The 20,449-nt window shown below is 42.5% G+C and overlaps 1 protein-coding gene across 1 annotated transcript; it reads left to right on the forward strand.

The window, feature by feature from the left end:
• The first annotated feature begins 16,147 nt into the window (after window positions 1–16,147).
• Window positions 16,148–20,000, forward strand: OXSM (3-oxoacyl-ACP synthase, mitochondrial). Its single transcript, XM_036266184.1, has 3 exons — window positions 16,148–16,190; window positions 16,738–17,839; window positions 19,554–20,000. Exons 2-3 carry the CDS (start codon window positions 16,857–16,859, stop codon window positions 19,954–19,956), a joined length of 1,386 nt encoding a protein of 461 aa, XP_036122077.1. The 5' UTR covers window positions 16,148–16,190; window positions 16,738–16,856; the 3' UTR covers window positions 19,957–20,000.
• The last annotated feature ends 449 nt before the right edge of the window (window positions 20,001–20,449 follow it).

Genomic DNA, 20,449 nt, shown 5'->3' on the forward strand with positions numbered 1-20,449 from the left:
TTATATGTAACAGTAAATATTTTTCACAACGCTTTTGCATTCCTTTTCACATTTTCTACCAGCTATATCCCTACATGGTAGGATAAATCCTAATTTTAAAGAAAGGGAGAACTGTCTGGGAAAGTGCCTGATTTTGTGACTCTTTCCTCACTATTCATTTACTGCAACCTCACTGTTTAATTTCACAGCTGCAAATATTAATGCTGCTATAGGAATTCCACGTGACATTCTAATCCTGTGCTATTAAAGCTAGATACCTTGCCCTGGCCCGTTTTGCTCAGTGGACAGAGCATCGGCCTATGGACCAAAGAGTCTTGAGTTTGATTCCGGTCAGGGGCACATACTCTGGTTGCAGTTTGATCCCCAGTTGGCAACCAATGGATGTGTCTCTCTCACATTGATGTGTCTCTCTCTCCCTCTCTCCCTCCCTCTCTCACTCTCTCCCTCCCTCTCTATCTAAAAATCAATGGAAAAATATCCTCAGGTAAGGATTAAAAAGAAAAAACTAGATGCCTTTATGAGTTTTTAGGTTGCTAGGAAAAACATCCACGTCAGCTCCAGAGATGGGGGAGAGGGAAAAGGTTTTGCCTATTTTGTTCTGATGGATCTAAATTATCAATAATGGTGTGTGTCCCATAGATGGTGGCTAATAAACATTTGTGAGATGAATGAATAAAAGAAACTAAGAAGCTATAAAATGGATCACAGATCCTCAAAGACTTTACTCCTGACAAACATGAACCTAGGTATACGTTTATAGTTACTTGATTTTCTTTCTCCCCTAGAACAACTGTATTTATTGTAAGTTCTGCTTCAGCTCAAGGTATGTTTTTGTCACAGCAAATATGGTAATAAAATTAAGATATGAAGTTCTTTTACCATAATTAAGATTTTGAATAGTATACATGGGATGAGATCAGCACATGGGATTTTTAATAATCTTGATAAAAGGTTATATTAAAAAATAAATAAATACAAAGTTAAGATAATCACAATATTATACTTAAAAGATCTTCAGAACATAATTTAGGATAAGTAGGTTTTGTTTTGTTTTTAATCCTCATCCGAGGATATTTTTCCATTTACCTCCAAATAGAGTGGGAGGGAGGGAGGGAGAGACAGAGAGAGAGAAACATTGATGTGAGAGACACACATCAACTGGTTGCCTCCCACACAACCCTGACCAGGGCCAGGGACCGAACCACAACCAAGGTACGTGCCCTTGACCAGAATCGAACCCAAGACTCTTTGGTCCACAGGCCAATGCTCTAACCACTGAGCAAAACTGGCCAGGGCAATAAGTAGGTTTCTATCTGATACCAACTCTTTTAAAATGGTGGCGGCTTCCATTAGTATTATATTAAGGATTCTGAGGCTGTGTCAGGGGTTCACAGGAGGGAGTGCTGAGCCATCTGCCTGGGATATTAAATTGGTGGTGGTGGCCCAGCTGGTGTGGTTCACTGATTGAGGGTCGACCCATGCACCAGGAGGTCGCCGGTTTGATTCTCGGTCAGGACACGTGCCCAGGTTGTGGGCCTGATCCCCAGTGGGGGCATGCAGGAGGCGGCCAATCGATGTTCTCTCTCACTGATGCGTCTATCTCCCTCTATCCTTTTCTCTCTAAAATCAATAAAAAAGAGAAAATATTTAAATTGATGGCGGTGGGGCGGGATGCAGGCAATTGGTCAACTATCTTTGCCCTAACTATTCATGTTCTCTAGATATTATGATATAACTCCCCCAAAAGGATTTTTAATTGTGGAAGTCTCAACAAATTTCATATTTCTTTTCTTTTTTTTTTTATCCTCACCCGAGGACATTTTTCCATTTTTTATTCATACAGAGTGGGAGGGAGAGAGAGGAAGAGAGTGAGAGAAAGAAACATCGACGTGAAAGGGACACATCGAGTGGCTGCCACCCACACAACCAACCAGGGCCGGGGACAAACTGCAACCGAGGTACATGCCCTTAGCAGGAACCAAACCCAGGTCTCTCTGGACCACAGGCCGATGCTCTAACCGCTGAGCCAAACAGGCCAGGGCTATTTTTTTTTTTTATCCTCACCTGAGGATATTTTTCTATGTATCTTCAGATAGAGTGGGAGGGAAAGAGAGGGAGACAAAGGAAGAGAGAAATATCAATGTGAGAGGGACACATCGACAGGTTGCTTCCCACGCGACCCTGACCAGGGCTGAGAATGAACCGCAACTGAGGTACATGCCCTAGGCCAGAACTGACTCATTGCGGGCCGACACCCTAACCATTGAGTCAAACTGGCCAGAGCGAAATCACCTTTATTTGTGCTTAATCTTCTTCCACTAATTTTATTTTCTCTGCAGACTTTTCTCAGATGTTTTGTGCTCTTTGAGGTTTTTTTTTCCTTCTATCTCTGTTGACCATTAACTATTTCAGCAAGTTGTAATATTTATCTTGCTTGTTAGCAACTATTTTGCATCTTCACAAGAGTTTGTTGGAGGAGTGAGTGTTGTTGGATGATGTTGAATGAATGGGTCCTGAAAGGGCAGCAAATTCCCTGTGCCTCATGCAACCACACCTTTGAACATATTTTGGTGTCTTTCAAGTTGTATCACCCCCAGAATCTACCAAATTGTTTAATTTATGAAAAACAAAAGTCTTTTTTTTATAGTTGCAATATTAAGGACAAGTCATGCTTTTCTCCTTAAAAGTCATAATCTACTGTATTTCAAGATTTTAAGACATGTAAACAATAGGCTTCACACTAAGGTCATAGCATCTCAGAAAAAGAAAAATCTTAAACGTTTTTCTGTATTTCAGAAACACTGAGAATTAAATATGTCTGAACATTTACTAGCCCTATTCCTCTTTGGAATGCAAAATCCCAGAAAGGGTTCACACAAATGGATGAGCACATTCTATAATCTTGTATTTTCATTACTAATCACAAAAGTTGCTTTCTAGGTAATTTTTAAAATTATTTCTAGTCCTTCTGAAAATCTGTTATTCTGAGATACACATACATTTTCAAAAACATCTATCTGCCTTAGAACCATGTGAGAACCATCTCCAACTCTAACTCTACCATTCTCTGTAGCTGATAAGGGAAACATACACCTAATCTAGCTTCTTTAACAGGAAAAACCGAATAACAACAACAACAACAACAGATAACATATATGCCAGGTCCTTTATTTCTACCTTTTGCAACAATCCTATAATGTAGTTATTTCTCTTTCCTTTTAAAAATGAGGAAACTGAAGCCCAGAGAGTTTACATAAATTGCTTATAAATACACTTTCAGGAAATGGTTGACTGGGATTTAAACCCACTTGCTTAATAACAAAGTTTACATATTCTCCACCATGCAAGATGCCAACAAACTCCCCAATCCTCTTTAACTACCCTCGCTCAATGTTTCCAGGTGTTGATAGTAACCTAGATTAGAAATCTGAAGTTACTTCAGTTGTCTCCTCCCATTACCAGTCTCCTTGCATTCAGTTAACAAGAATTGCCCATCCCTGCCCTGGCCTGTGTGGCTCCGTGGTTAGAGCGTTGGCCCATGCACCAAAGGGTCTCTGATTCAATTCCCAGTCAACGGCATATTCCTGGTTTGAACCCCAGTCACAGTTGGTCGGAGTGCCTTTGAGAAGCAACTAATTGATGTGTCTCTCTTATGGATGTTTTTCTCTTACATGGATGTTTCTCCCTCTCTCTTGCTCCCCCGCCCCCTCCTCCCCTCCTTGCACTTATATGCATAAGCAATGGACACAGACAATAGTGTGGTGAAGGTGGGGGAGGGAGCAGAGAGGAGGGACATCTGTAAGACTTTCAAAAATAAAGGTAAAAATTTTAAAAATCGTAAAAAGCCTGACCATCTTTTAGTTTTTGAAATCAACTATCTCACTTTGCTAAAGTTTACAAGTCTGAATAAAAATAAAAATGCTTCTTACAGTTTAAAAAAAATCAATGAAAAAGATATCCTCAGGTGAGGATAAACAACAATAAAAAAAGAATTGCCAATCTCTGCCTATAATACTTCTCTCTCCATTCTGTTCACATTTACCCTTATGATTACAGCAACAGCTTCACAAATGAAATCCATGCCTTGTGTCTTCTTACATCATTATTCTACACAAAGCTCTTTCATAGGCTCTTCTTTCCGTCTAGAAACTAATCAGTCTGTCTTGCCTATAGTGTCAAAAATATGTTCTCTGCTACTCCATCAACAGGACCCATCTCATCAAACCTGTTCTCAAAACTGTTCCATGTTAGGTCCCCCTGCTATCTCTTTACATAAATATGTGATTGATTACACATTGTCTTGGAATTGTTCTCTAGATTTTATGCTGTGGCTATTTTCTGTAACTGTGTCTTTCTCCTAAACATATTTATTTCCTTTGAAGAAAAAAAAACACACTTTCCATTCTTGCTTCCCAATCATATATAGTGCTGTTCATAACCAATAACTGTGTGAAGTTTGCAAAGGAAATTAGTGGAAAATCAAACACTTTAAAGAGAACGAATGGAAAAATTATCTAAGAAACCCATGGGGAATGCCAGTGAAACTATTACAGACTTCTGAGAAAGCAGATACTATTGAAGGCTGCCCACTTTATCTAGAAGTCAGTGAACCAAAAAACAGGAAAAGGTTTAAATCCATGGCCTGTTGTGCAAATTAGCATATATTTTATTCTGCAATTTCATTAGCTTTATGACTCTTAGTTGGGAAATAGGAAAAATATACAAAATCGAAATTTAAAACTTAACCAGCCCTGGCTGGTGTGGCTCAGTTGGTTGGAGCATCATCCCAAACCCAAGAGGTAGTGGGTTCAATCCGCGAGGGCACATACAAGAGGCAACCAACTGATGTTCTCACATCGATGTTTCTCTCTCCCTTCCTCTCTCTAAAATGAATAAAACAAAAACAAAACACAACTTAATCAGAAGTTTTATTTTCACTTGTCACTTGTAGTGACAAGTATCATAGTTAAAAACAATAGCCCTGACCGGTTTGGCTCAGCGGTTAGAATGTTGGCCCACGGACCAAAGAGTCTCAGGTTCGATTCTGGTCAAGGGCACGTACCTTGGTTGCAGTTCAGTCCCTGCCCCTGGTTGGAGCAGTTTGGGAGGCAACCAACTGATGTATCTCTCCCTCTTTCCCTCCCTCACTCACTCTCTATCTGGAGGTAAATGGAAAAAGAGCCTCGGATGAGGATTTATTTATTTTTTTTATCCTTACCCGAGGACATTTCTCCATTTTTTGTACAGATAGCGTGGGAGGGAGAGAGAGAGAGAGAGAGAAACATCGATGCGAAAGGGACACATCGAGTGGCTGCCACCTGCACGACCAACCAGGGCCGGGGACAAACTGCAGCCAAAGTACATGCCCTTAGTGGGAACCGAACCCGGGTCTCTCTGGACCGCAGGCCGACGCTCTAACCGCTGAGCCAAACCGGCCAGGGCTCGGATGAGGATTTAAAAATGACAGCAAAAACTGCTAATGAAAGTCACATTTTAGCTGTCATTCTATGACATACTATGTCAGACCATGAGGTATGTGCAAGAAATATCAACACAACACTTACACAGTCCCTTATCTCTAAGGCGAACAGACTTCCTAAAACAGCAAAAGGTACAGAAAACCTTGGGTGTTCTCAACTCTCAAATAAGTTAGATTAGCAGATCTGTAATGTAGTGTAGCTAGGAAAAAAAAAATCTGAAGCTTTTCTCTTAAGAAGTTAGCAGGTCACTGGACTTGAAAGAGGAAAGAAATGATTTCCCCCCCATACCTGAAGGAGTTTATTTACTTATTTATTTATTTTGGTTAATCATCACCTGAGGATACCTTTCTATTGATTTTTAGATAGAGTGGAATGGAGGGAGAGAAAGAGAAATATCGATGTGAGAGACACACCTCAATTGGTTGCCTCCCCCATAGCCCCAAGGGATTGAACCTGCAACCCAGGTACGTGCTCTTGACTGGGAATCGAACCCGAGACCCTTCAGTCCTCAAGTTGATGCTCTAACTGCTGAGCCAAACTGGCCAGGACCTGAAGAAGTTTAGATTCTAAGAATCTGAAGGCAGAGACGAATACTATTATTTTAGACAAATTAAAAAGGGTAGTTTTTCATACAATCTCCAGTTATATGAGTTCCAAACTCCTACTTCCCTTTTTAGATAAACACTTTTTAAGATCAGAAACACAAGCCAGTTCAAGACTGTAACAGGAACTGATAGCATGCCAGGTTTCTTCTATGAGTTTGGTCAACATTCATAATGATGATTATGATGCCAAGACATTATTTGCATGCAAATAATTTTCTTCCTCAAAACACCTTGATCTTAGAATTTTTTGGTCTCACTGCATTGAAAGCAGAAGTAAATGCTCACTACAAGGCCACTTCCCTTTTCTGAATAGTGGGTTTAAAAAGTTTAGTGGCTTTCCAAGTGTAAGGTTACAGCTGACCCGCTCTGGAGAACTCAGCCTATGAGTCCACTGGGTCACAGAGAAGGCAGGCAGTCCCCACATAGGTCACAATTGTGTATCTGTGTACACTGCACATGCTGCACCCCATGTAACACCTGGCACAAAATAAGGGCTCACTATGTTTTTCCTTCAATTTACTTTTAAACCATTAATGTTACCTCTATGACCACTATTATAACTGCCATGGGTTAAAACACTGCACTTGTAACTAATGTCTCCAAAATTGGGTCACATGAAATCTATAACCCAAAACTGAGGGAGTTCCTTTTAGATTTCATGCCAATATACCCGCGGCTTAGAAGACCAAGTGCACCAGAGGCTGAGGGGGCAGAGAGAACCCAGACAATCATCCTGACCGGATACATGAGGCAACACGCTAAGCACCTGACACGTGCAGCTCCCTGGACCTCAGTTCCACTTCCCTCCCCCACACATCATGTTCCTTCTGTAAACACATCACTGGATCTAACAGCTGAGGCGGTAATGATTCAGAATGAATAATCAAATTTACCCCCCAACTCCCCAAATCTGCACGGTCCCTTAGAGTCTAGAGCTCTACTTTTGCGCTCAGGAAAATGAAACAAATTACTCTTATCAGAGATGATTATCTTCACACATTCGTAAAGAGACATTTCGAAAGTGAAACCCAGATATTAACATGAAAATTGTAACTTTAAGGTAATACGGTTAATAATGTTTCAATCAACAAAAATGGACAGAAAAGACCATGAAAAGATTAAAAACAAAAAACACAACAAACCCAGCATTTCAGTATGATGCTTAATATTAGGATATTCACACGACGTTAGGAAGAAAACATTTGTCAGTGACTAACTTCTGGTAAGCATATGGACATTTAAGGCACCCCGTTCCAAAATCCAGGCGGTGGGAATGAAAGGCTATTACCATCACCACGAACGTCCAGTCATGCAAAACTGTTCAACCAGCGGATCGGAGGCCGGTGTTCGGGGACGCGCCTTCCCACCTCCCTCGCCCTGCCCTGCCCTGCCCTCGGGCCCTCCGGTTCGCCCCCCGCACCCCGACGGCAGGTGAAAAGTCCCAAGTGCAAGGAAACTGCCTCTTCTCGGGTGGGGGTGGGGCCTGGCCGGATCTCCAGACCCCTGGCCCGCGGGCCGCGACTCTGAGCCAGAGCCAGGCGCCCAGCCCCGGCCTCGCCGCCCTCCGGAACCGGGGCCGGGCGCCCCGAACCCAGGCCGCGCCCCGCCCGCCCCCGCAGCCCGGCACCTGAGGATGTTGTCTGCATAGGTGAGCAAGAGCTTGGAGGCCTCCAGAAAGGTCTCCGGGGTGTTCTGGCAGAGCTCGGCCACGGCCGGGGACGCGGAGCCCGCGGAGCTGCCCAGCGTCGCTGCCGCCATGCTTGAGCGCCCGTGGCCGTCGCCGCCCCTCGTGCGCCGCGTCCCGCACTGAGCAGGCGCCACAGCGCGGCGCCCCTGCGGCCAGGCGGGAGCGCGGGGGCTGTTCGCGAGGGGCGGGGGCTTCCCGGGGTCGGGGGCGACGGCCCGATGGGCGGGGCCCGGCCTGGAGGGGGATGGCGAAGGCCCGATGGGCGGGGCCCGGCCTGGAGGGGGACGGCGAAGGCCTGATGGGCGGGGCCCGGCCTGGAGGGGGACGGCGAAGGCCTGATGGGCGGGGCCCGGCCTGGAGGGGGACGGCGAAGGCCTGATGGGAGGGGCGGGTCTGGAGTGGGAGGATCGGGTCCGGATTGGGAGGGGCGGGTCTGGAGTGGGAGGGGCGGGTCTGGAGTGGGAGGGGCGGGTCTGGAGTGGGAGGGGCAGGGGTTTGACCGACGGGGTAGGCGGAGGCGAGGGCCTGGTGGGAGGGGCGGGGGAGGTTCGCTGGGGTCAGGGCTCCGCCAAGAGGGGCGGGTCTTGGTTGCAGGGACCAGGGGCGGGGAGGTGGAGGTCGCGGGCGGCTGTTGGCAGGGATGGGGCTTGGGCGGAGGAACCCGGGTGCGGTTTGTCTAGGGTTAGAGTGCTCGGCTTGGTGGAGTGGGGGGCTGTCCCGGGAAGGCCCGGGGTTTTGACCCGGAGGGCAGGGACCTCTTTGTCAGGGTCCGCGGGCTTCGATCAGAAAGGGTGGGGTGCCTGCTGGTCAGAGCCGAAGGGCAGGGACGGTGCGCCTGGTGGTCAAGGGCCAGGGTGGGGCTCTTCTCGACTTAAATCGATCCAGCCACGGAGATGGGGAAGCCCTCATACCCCAAATAAAACAGGCTTACAGCTTCCTTCTCAAAGACTGTCAGGCCTTCCTGGATGGATGTGGAAAAACTCCTGAGGAAGGAGCAACACACGTTCAAAAACAACCGAGTGGCTGTAAAACCGAGTGCTGGGTTTCTGATATATAAATTATTTCTAGGATTAGCTGAATGGTTGAAAATCGCTTGGGTAAGCCCCAGCTCAAAGAGTATAATGCCTCTTTAACCCTGGCTGGTGTTGCTGAATGGTTAGATCGTGGGTCCATGGACCAAAGGGTCTTGGGTTCAATTTCGAGTCAAGGGTAGTACCTGGGTTTCAGGTTCATCCCAGGTCCTGGTTGGGACCCGTGTGGGAGGCAACCAATCCAGACACATCCATGTTTCTCTCTCCCTCCCTCCCACTCTATCTAAAAAAAATAATCAATGGAAAAATATTCTCAGGTGAGGATTAAAAAAAATTGTATAATGGCTCTTTAAAGAACTGTTTTTCAGACCACAGGTTGCAATATAATGTTTTGTGGACTCAACTTACCTTGTGGTGTGAACAGCATAATACACATACACAATAAAGACAACATAGAATAGAATCAGTGGATAGAAAAGACAATAAAAATATACATCCTACCCAATAAAGGGTATTATTTTGTGACTTTGTTTTGCAGATAGATCATGTGATCAGTGTCCATTATTCCTTTTAGATGAATCCTAACCTCTATAATCCAATCTATGCCTTATCATGTCCTTTAAAATGTACTTCCTTCTTTGCAGAAATTCCTTTCCTAACCTCAACAAATATTTGTCTTGACCTTATGTTTTTTTAAATATATTTTATTAGTTTTTTGGGTTTTTTTTTTTGGAGAGAGAGAGATAGAAACATCATTGTGAGAGAGAAACATCGATCAGCTCCTTCTTGCATGTCCCCCACTGGAAATCGAGCCTGCCACTTGGGCATGTGCCCTAACCAAGAATCGAACTGGGACCCCTCAGTCCACGGGATGATGCTCAATCCACTGAGCTACACAGACCAGGCTTGATCTTATCAAGAGAAGCTACTTGCCTAAGTAACTTCTTTAACGGTTCTTGACATTTATCTTTTATGTGCTTTTAAAATTTGAAATTTTCTTCCAATATCTATGAGCAAGGCACTGGCTGTGCCGTCTACTTCAATTACCATTCATTTGCCAGATTTTTGTGAGAAGTTTTTTGTTTTTGTTTTTTTATTCTTACCTGAGGACACTTTTTGCATTTATCTTCAGATCGAGTGGGAGGGAGGAAGGGAGGAAGAGAGAGAGAAACATCGATGTGAGAGAGACACATGGAGTGGTCACCAACCACACCACCCCAACCGAGGCTGAAGAGAAACCACAACCAAGGTATGTGCCCTTAGCGGGAACTGAACCTGGGTCTCTGTGGTCCGTGGGTCGATGCTCTAACCACTGAGCCAAACTGGCCAGGGAGAGAAGTTTTTTAATATGTAAGACTTGGGCCGGCTTCCAAGAATAGTGTGTTTAACTGATAGTATATTGCTATCACAAGAGAAATGTCTTTCTGGATGATATAACAGTTTAATAATGCAGGTGTCATTCGTCAGGGAGCAGCTTTCTTCCATCTAATGATTCAGGGACCCAGGCTCCTTCCATCCCATAGAATGGACGTCAACAAATACTTTTGGTAAAGGGCCAGATAGTTTATGTTCAAGGTTTTGAGGCCCCAGGGTCTCTGTTTCAACTATTTAACTCTGTCTCTGCTGTTGTAGTTCCATAGACAGTACTTTAAAATGTATGGTCTTGGCTGAGTTCCAAAGAAATTTATTTACAAAAACAGGTAGCCTGCTGGATTTGACCTGTAGTTTGCTAACTTCTGCCATAGAGATTTATAGAGATTTCTGCATTTAGTTAATAGTTGGACAGAAAAGGGGCCTATCTGCTTAACCACATGGGCCCAGAAATGACATACAGCATTTTCTGTAGCATGTTGTTGGCAAAAATGAAGCTCCATCTAGATAAAAGGAGGGCAGACTGGGAAATGTAGTCCCTGGCTGGACAAATACCACCCAACATTGTATAAAACATAGGTTGGGGGACTGGGATTATAACTAGCTGTTTCTACCACAAATTATATTCCTCTTAATTTTTCTTTTTTTCATTATCACAGTTATTTATCCTTATAATAATTGTGTAAGGTTATTAAATACTATATAGTATTTATGATTTAAAAACCCACTTCTTTTAAAAAATAAAATCTTAGGAGGAAACCCTGTATATACAAACACCAAAGTGGTGGTGCTCTAGAATTAAAGCAGGAGAGTGTGTGTGTGTGTGTGTGTGTGTGTGTGTGTGTGTGTAAGAGGGATAGAATGCTATTACCTTAGCCATCCCTTTAACATAGATAATGGCCTTTCAGTACTTTGATTTTTTTGGTTTTCTTTAGAACTAAAATTGAAAATATTAAGCTACCCTTAATCTCTTTATACCCACCATTGCTACAGACAACTAAAGGATGTTCTAGTATTAATTCAGCTTTGAACTTCCATTCTTTTACTTAATGATTTTTGTTTTTTGTTGTTTTTTTTTGCTCCAAAATAATGTTTTGTTTTTTTTTAGGATTCTAGCTTTAAAGCACACTATCTTTACAATTGACATATGGTGGCACTATTCTTAAATGGAATAGAGAAAAAAAAATAACCCATTACATTTTCCCCATGATTGGTTTTGTCATAAAAAGAAAATGCTGAACTCAATAAAGACCATCAGCAAAGAGAGGGGTTAAAGCCTTTCAGAAATTGGTGTGGCAATTCACCAATGTGTGATTGCATTAAGGGATTATCCAACAATTATTTGTTGAACACCTTGTAATCTGGCAGGAAAGAAAAAAATAATAATACCTTACATATGGGTAGCCCTTTAGTTGATGAAACAAAAAAGTTATTGTGAAAAGAAAAACAAAGTTATTTGGTAAGAAATGCACAAAGTGGTGCTTGTATACAAACCAATGTAAGGGTATGTGTTTGTTTATTTATTCCTTCATTCATTCATTTACCAAATATTTATAAAGTGGCTACTAAATGTTAAGCACTGTAGTAGGCTCGATGAGGCAGGAAAGGAGATAAGCTCAGGCCCTGCTTCATGGAAGTCATGATGAGCTTACAGCAGTGTTTAGACCGGCAGCACCACCAGCACAAGGGAACTTGTCAGAAAGACAGATTCTGATGCCCCATCTTTAAAGGTGAGGCCCAGCAATCTCCATAGCAACAACCCCTTTTGGTGTTTTGATGCACAGTCAAGTTAGAGGAAGGAAAATTTCATGTGGATTTCAGTTTCATGGAAGAGGAAGAGAATTTGAACAGTATCCTTAAATTTGAAAGTTAAGGAGGGGAGGAAGGGGAGGACTCCCTAGCTGTGGGAGAACCTCCCACACCTAATCAGGGCCAACATCCTAGCAATGTTTTTTTTGTTTTGTTTTGTTTTGTTTTGTTTTAATCCTCACCCGAGGACATTTTTCCATTTTTTGTTCAGATAGAGTGAGAAGGAGAGAGAGAGAGAAACATCGATGCGAAAGGGACACATTGAGTGGTTGCCACCAGCACGACCCAACCAGGGCCAGGGACAAACTGCAACCGAGGTACATGCCCTTAGCGGGACCCGAACCCAGGTCTCTCTGGACCGCAGGCCCACACTCTAACTGCGGAGCCAAACCAGCCAGGGCCCTAGTAATGTTTTTTCCGCAACATCTCCTGCATCTCTCTTCTTTGCCATTATCGTACTTCAGGGCCTCATCACCTATCATTCAGTCTTAAGTCTCTTCCCATGTCCATTCCCACATCCCTCAAATCCACTGTGCACTGCTGCGACAGTGTTCTTTCTAAAGCACACATGAGTCGTGTTATTCTTCTGGTAAAAGGTTTCCTATGGCTACCCCTTGCCCAAACTTTAAGGTCAAATGGTGTCAGGAACCAGGAAAGTAACTTCAATGTACGAAGTGGCTTTAAGACAAAAATGAGTAGCAGAGTCCCTGATGAAGGGAATATGCTTATCACATCTTTCTTAGAGGAATTTAGATTCAATAAATTACAGTACAAATTAGACCAGACCTACAGGCTCTAATCCAAAATCTTCAGCATGACATCAAGACTTTTTGTGATTGGCCCCTGCTTTACTCTCATGCTTTTACTGTTGTTTTGTCCCATGCTTCAAATCCAATATTGGCCGGATTGAACTACTAGTAGTTTGTGGCAGATAACCATGTCTCCAAGGCTTCGTTGTACTCTACCTGTCAGGATGCCCTTTCCCACCCAATGTACTAGACAAACATTACTCATTTTCAAGATGCAGCTCCAGGATCACTTTTTTGAAGTCTTTCCTGAATTTGGAAGGTAGCATTGACCTACATGTCCCCTTCATATTCTTTTTTTTTTTTTTTTAATCCTCATCCGAGGACATTTTTGCATTTATCTTCAGATAGGGCGGGAGGGAGAGAAGGAGGAAGAGAGAGAGACACATCGACTGGCTGCCACCCACACAACCCCAACCAGGGCTGGGGACAAACTGCAACCAAGGTACGTGCACTTAGTGAGAACCAAACCCGGGACTCTCTGGTCCGCAGGCCGACGCTCCAACCGCTGAGCCAAACTGGCCAGGGCACCCTTCGTATTCTTTTTTTTTTTTTTATCTTCACCCGAGGACATTTTTCCATTTTTTGTTCAGCTAGAGTGGAAGGGAGAGAGAGAGAGAGAGAGAGAGAGAGAGAGAGAGAGAGAGAGAAACATTGTTGTAAAAGGTACACATCGAGTGGCTGCCACCGGCACGACACATCCAGGGCCAGGGACAAACTGCAACTGAGATATATTGCCCTTAGTGGGAACCGAACCCCGGGTCTCTCTGGACCGCAGGCCAACGCTCTAACCACTGAGCCAAACTGGCCAGGGCCCCTTTGTATTCTTATAATAATAATTTTATATTCTTCTATGATAGCACCTTTTTCAGTAGTTTGCACATATGCTTCCATGGCTGTCTTCCTCTGTTAGACTATAAAATTCTCAAATGCAAGAACATGTCCTACTCATTTTTGTATCCCAGCTTCTAGCACAAGGTAGAAGGAAAATGAATGTTGCAGAAAAGAAAGTACGATCAGAGATACAAAAATGAAAAAAAAAAGGTAAAGTCAATCCAAAGATAGATCAGTTTTATTGGGTAAAAATCTATTTGATAGAGAATGGGAGCTATGTCTGGAAAGATAGTTTGTAATAAGATCACAAAATATTAAAGTAAACCTAAGAAGTCTGAATAGGAGGCAATGGTAAGTGGAGCACTTTTGAAGATTTTGATGCAAGAAAATACCATGGTGTTCTATAGCGAGGAATATAGTACTAAATCATATACAGCTATTAGAATAGCATATATTTCCCCACCCCATCCATACAAAAGGAAAGGAGATCAGAGGTAGAATTAAAAATGAAATGACTTTTGTGATTTTACTTTCCTTTTTGTATGTGTGGTTTTGCTTTTCCTTTCAAAAAGATTTTAATGGATTTGTCACTTCTTATTTAACTTAGTGATGTTACAAAATAAAAATAAAACTACAACTACATTGCCCTGGCCGGTTTGGCTCAGCGGTTAGAGCGTCGGCCTGTGGTCAGGAGAGACCTGGGTTCGGTTCCCACTAAGGGCGCGTACCTCGGTTGCAGTTTGTCCCTGGCCCTGGTTGGTTGTGCGGGTGGCAGCCACTCGATGTGGCCCTTTCACGTCGATGTTTCTCTCTCTCTCTCTCTCCTTCCTCTCTCTCCCTCCAACTCTATTTGAACAAAAATGGAAAAATGTCCTCGGGTGAGGATAAAAAAAAAAAAAAAAAACTACATTAAAACTATGTTTCATATGAGTTTGGCTTTAAAGAAAATATTGTAGGACTTTTCACACTATGATTTTAAAATATATTACAATGAAAAGAGAGAGCAAGTTTGGGTATTTATCTTCATCAAGTTTTAAGTTATTTTATAACTACATGTGTTTATCTTAAAGTAAATGTATTATTGTTGAATGAAGGTCATGCTAAGAAGTGACTGAATGGGCACTGGATCAAGTATGACTTAAGGTCATACTGGGTTTCACTGAACTATTTTAGACAAAGTATATGTATTTCAAAACTCATTAAACTCTAGTACTAAGCAGGAAAGACCAAACTTGACCCAATTCTTCTCTGGATCTGGGAAAGAAGGCCAAGCACTCTAGAAGCAACCACTTCTAGAGACATTGCCCAGAAAGAAGCAAAATGGTTGGGAAGTTCAGATGCAGATTATATAGTCAATGTTTTATCTAAAGAAGAAGAAAGGATACAAAGCTCATACCTGTGAGGTGAGGGCATGAGAGCAATAGAGATGGTTATCTAAATGCCACCTTACTCATTTCTTGCCTTTTAAAATATTTTCATATTATATTTTCCTTTCACAGACTCATAGCCAGCTCTGGGCAAATAAAGATATTGAATTTTTCAGCTGGGCTGGTGTGGCTCAGTGGTTGAGCGTTGACCTATGCACCAAGAGGTCACTGGTTTGATTCCCTGTTGGGGCACATGCCCACAACTGCATCCTCATTGGGGGCAGCCCATCGATGTTTCTATCACTTTCTCTCCCCCTGAAAAATCAATAAAAACATATTTTTTAAAAAGATACTGAATTTTTCAGACATTTAGAAAGAAACTTCTTCTGTTGTTTATATTTTTGTCATACATTGGATGTGGTATTTTGAACACTGCTCCAGATCCAGCAACAATTTTTAAAAAGTAAAAATGTTTTATTGCAAAAGCATTATTTATTGTAGAAAATATAGTAAAAAAAAAAAAAAAAAAAAAGGCTAAACAAAAATAAGGGGAGATCACATCACAATCATTGTACATCCTTGCAGACCTTTAAAAAAGAACTCTAAAAAAATGGATATACACTTTTTTTGTAAAATGTATCTCCTTACATGTTTCAACATCTTTCTGTATTAATATTCATTTATAAAATTATTTTAAATAGCTTCACAGCATTTAGATGTACCCACAGAATACGCAACCAATTTCCTGGTATTGGGCATTTAGGCTGGTTCTACTTGACTGTTAAAAATAACTCTGGGAGGTACATTAATAATAACTTTAAGGCTACAGTAATTTCCTCTTTCCTAATATTCCAGTAGAATATTATGGTGTTCCTTCTACAACAGGGGAATATGTGAGCATTATCATTACAAAAAAAAAAATCCCGTTGTGATGGATAAAAATGCCATTCATTCCATCTCGTTACGTGCCGGTTCTTGATTAATTTCGAATCCCTGAAGTTGCGAGAAACGGGATTCCGCGAAAGGGCCACTCCCACGGTCTGACCTCCGTCAAGGTGACGTGCAGAGGAGGACAACTGGCAGAAGCGCACTCGGACGGAAGGCGTGCATGCGCATGCGCAGGCGCGCGTACGCGCGTGCGCACGGGAGCATTGTCTCCGGGATCGACGTCTGCGCGACTGGCCAGGGGGCTGGTTAAAGGTACTGGCTGCTGGCTACCCTTGTATTCGTCCCCTCCACCTCCAAATCCGGTCGGGATCAGATCGGGAGAGGGGAGTCTAATGGCCTGGGGTCTGGCTTTTCCTCTCGCCAGCTTTCTTCGGTTGTGTGTGATGGTGATTGAGAGGCATAGGAGGGGTTAGCCACACCCCTTTACACCCCGTCCATGGCCTTCGTGGTCCCCGAAACCCTGGTTATCTCCAAGGTTTGAAGATTATCAATAAAGTTTACTTACTCCCACCTCAAAGAATAGGCCCCGAAATGTGTTTGGTAGCTCTTACACCAGAAATGTTATTTAGAATAAGGCCTCGGTAATGCTAAAGAAGCAAGCATGCTTCCTGCAGCCCCTATCAGGCTGAAAGTGTCTTGATCATTTTCATTGTATGATTCGGCTTAGGAGAATTGAATGGATCGTCATTTCACCTCATTGTCTTGTAGTGTCTGAGGGTACTTACAGGCTAAAAAGGTGGTCTGATGATACATAGAAATTAAAATGATGTAACATTATTTTCCCTGTGCTCATTAACAGCTCACACCAAGCACCTGAAAGAACACGTCTGCGATAAGCCTTTGAGCTATTTAAACAACAGTACCTCCTGGTGTATAGTCTGTTACTGGAGTGTGTTTCTGGTCATCTGAATTTCAACCATGTTTTCAAACTGCTTGCAGAATATCCTAAAAATTACAAACCCTCATCTTCTATATTCAGGATTATGCCACCGATTAGTAAGAAATAAAAGGAGGTTTTCCAGAACGGTGCCAACATCCAGATTGTGCAGGCGGGTTGTCATTACAGGCATTGGCTTAGTGACTCCTCTTGGTGTTGGAACTCAGCTGGTATGGGACCGTCTCATCCGAGGAGAGAGTGGAATTGCTTCACTGGTTGGTGAAGAATATAAGAGTATTCCTTGCACTGTTGCTGCATTTGTGCCAAGAGGTTGTGGTGAAGGTCAGTTCAATGAACAAAACTTTGTGTCCAAATCAGATATCAAATCCATGTCTTCTCCCACCATTATGGCCATTGGGGCTGCAGAGTTAGCCATGAAAGATTCTGGCTGGCATCCTCAGTCAGAAGCTGATCAAGTGGCTACTGGTGTTGCAATTGGCATGGGAATGGTTCCTCTTGAAGTTGTTTCTGAAACAGCTTTGATGTTTCAGACCAAAGGTTACAATAAAGTTAGCCCATTCTTTGTCCCTAAGATTCTGATCAATATGGCAGCAGGCCAGGTCAGCATTCGCTATAAACTCAGGGGCCCCAATCATGCAGTATCTACGGCCTGTACCACTGGAGCTCATGCTGTGGGAGACTCTTTTAGGTTTATAGCCCATGGTGATGCTGATGTGATGGTGGCTGGAGGTACAGATTCTTGCATTAGCCCTCTGTCTCTTGCTGGGTTTGCCAGAGCCCGTGCTCTGAGCACAAACTCTGATCCTAAGTTGGCATGTCGACCATTTCATCCAAAGAGAGATGGTTTTGTAATGGGAGAAGGTGCAGCAGTACTGGTGCTGGAAGAACATGAACATGCTGTTCAGAGAGGAGCCCGGATCTATGCAGAAGTTTTGGGCTATGGACTCTCAGGTGACGCTGGTCACATAACTGCCCCCGACCCTGAAGGAGAAGGTGCCTTAAGGTAAAAACTGTTTTTTCTTTTCACTCAAAATATTTATGCAAATAAGACATTTTATTGGAGTGTCAAATTAGGGGAAATGCTACCCTCTGGCCTTGGTATACGGTATCCCTGTTGTTTCATTTCAGACTAAACAAAGTGTTTTTGAGTTCTTGGCTTTAACACATTTCCAGTATTTGAAAGCATTTGAAAATCCTTACCAAAAATTGGCTTTTGGTTAAGGCCAAAAGTTGTGAAAAAGGCCACGTGTGTCTTTGCTAGCTTTTCATACCTCCAGTTGTGCTTAACAGCTGTCAGACTGCTCCCTCCCACAATCCTCCTCGTTGGCCCTCCATCAGACCTGGACAGTAAAGGCAGCCCTTTACTTTAGATGTGTCTGATCTGTGCTCCATGTCAGCAGAGTTCTGCTCTTATTAAATGGGCCCTTCCCAACCTTCAAGCACTCAGGGATCTTATTAAAATGCAAAGTCTGACTCTATAGCTTTTGGGTGCAGTTTGAGCTTCTGCATTTCAGACACACTCCCAGGTGATGCTAATGCTGCTGGTCTGAGGATCAAACTTTGAAAAGCAAGTTGCTAGTTACTATTGTAGAAGAGATAGTGAGTTAGTTTTTTTCCTTTTTTTAAAATTCCTGTTAATGTGTTAGCTAATAGGTTAGCTTGTAACCAGTTAAATTAGCCAAGGGTTGGCAAACCTTTCTGTAAAAGGATAAATGGTAAATATTTTCATCTTTTTGGGCCAGGGAGTCTGTGTCACAACTACTCAACTCTGCCTTCTAGTGCGAAAAATCACCCGTAGACAATACATAAATGAATGGGTGTGTTCCAGGGAAACTGTTAACAAAAAACAGGCATTTGGCTAGGGCCATACTTTGCCAACCACTGAATTATACTTTTGAGTTTTAGTGAGTAGTTGCTAGTGCTAGAAATGTGAAGTAGCCAGCTAGATGAAGAAAGAGTTGTTTAGATGAAACCTTTCAGCACACTTTATATTATATTCTGAGCTGCCTCTTAAGGAAATATGTGCAGCCCAAAGATCAGGAACTAAAAAAGAAGGTGTTGCCATCCATGAGATTTTTCAGTGGTTCTTCCAGAGAAATGTTTTATTTTCGGATTTGTTTGTCTTTAGCCTAGCTTTGAACTTCATTTATCTAGAATTCTTACAGCCTAAATAAAGAGGATTTTGAAAGGTTATTGGAAGCACTGAAGTAATGATGAAGATATTTTTAGATTATTGGGACATATGCCATGTTTTACATTTAAATGTGAGAGAAAAAAGTGAAACATAGTTATAATATTTTTCTCCACATTTTAAACACACACACACACACACACACACACACACACACACACACAGGTATGCTGATAAAAATTCCTGGAAGAAAAATTGTTTTAGGCTTGAATCAATGTGTTTTTTCCCCCAAGGCAAAAAGTCATTTCAGATAAATGGAAATATATTTTGTTAGAGATTATACAATCCTTAGGCTTGTATGTTTATCTCTTGGTGATGAATCAGTCCAAGCCACTCGGGGTGACTCATTATTCCCAAGCAGATGGCATTTTAACTCACATGGTAATCCAAGATTGGGTTGTTATTAGACAAAGGATTATTTCCATCCAGTGTACTTGGATATTTCTTTCACATAAGCCATACAGGTAATGAATCCTATATTACAATGAAACTTAGTTCTGATACAATTCTTTTGTTATTTTACTAGATGTATGGCTGCTGCTGTAAAGGATGCGAATGTACAGCCTGAAGAGATATCCTATGTCAACGCACATGCTACTTCCACACCACTAGGAGATGCTGCTGAAAACAAAGCTATCAAACATCTTTTCAAAGACCATGCACATGCCCTTGCCATTTCCTCCACCAAGGGAGCCACGGGCCATCTGCTGGGAGCTGCAGGGGCGGTTGAGGCAGCGTTTACTGCTCTGGCTTGTCATTATAGACAACTACCACCTACTTTAAACCTGGATTGCACAGAACCAGAATTTGATCTCAATTATGTTCCACTAAAGGCACAGGAATGGAAAACTGAGAAAAGACGTATTGGACTCAGCAATTCTTTTGGTTTTGGTGGTACTAATGCAACACTTTGCATTGCTGGCATGTAGAACAGACAGATTATTTGTAATTAAACATTGATTTTTTAATGTTATAAATGAACTATATTAAGTGGAGAAATACTCTGTTTATGTAAATGCATATACTTATATATCAGCACCCTGATACCCTTTATCTATGTCAGGGTTTCTCAGTCTGGGCGCTACTGATATTTGAGCTGGATAATTCTTTTTTGGGAAAAGGGGAGTTGCCCCCATGTGAAAAACACTGATCTAGGTTTTTCTAATACTCTAGATCAGACAATTCATTATGACATTTCACCTGCTCTTGTCTCTTTTCTAAACATTAGACGAGTAGCTGCCTGTGCTGGGTAGGGTTGCTGCATGGTACAACTCCAGGCATACCATTCCTGCAACGTACAGGAAAGGGATACAAATATATCGAAGTCTGTATCATTGATCAACACTCTGAGTAAAGCAGTCAGCCAGCAGTGGTCTGTTACCCTTTGCCTATATAACTCTCTTTTCTTCATATTATCTATAC

The sequence above is a fragment of the Molossus molossus genome, unplaced genomic scaffold (genome assembly GCF_014108415.1).
Source record: "Molossus molossus isolate mMolMol1 unplaced genomic scaffold, mMolMol1.p scaffold_m16_p_18, whole genome shotgun sequence".
Lineage (NCBI taxonomy): Eukaryota > Metazoa > Chordata > Mammalia > Chiroptera > Molossidae > Molossus > Molossus molossus.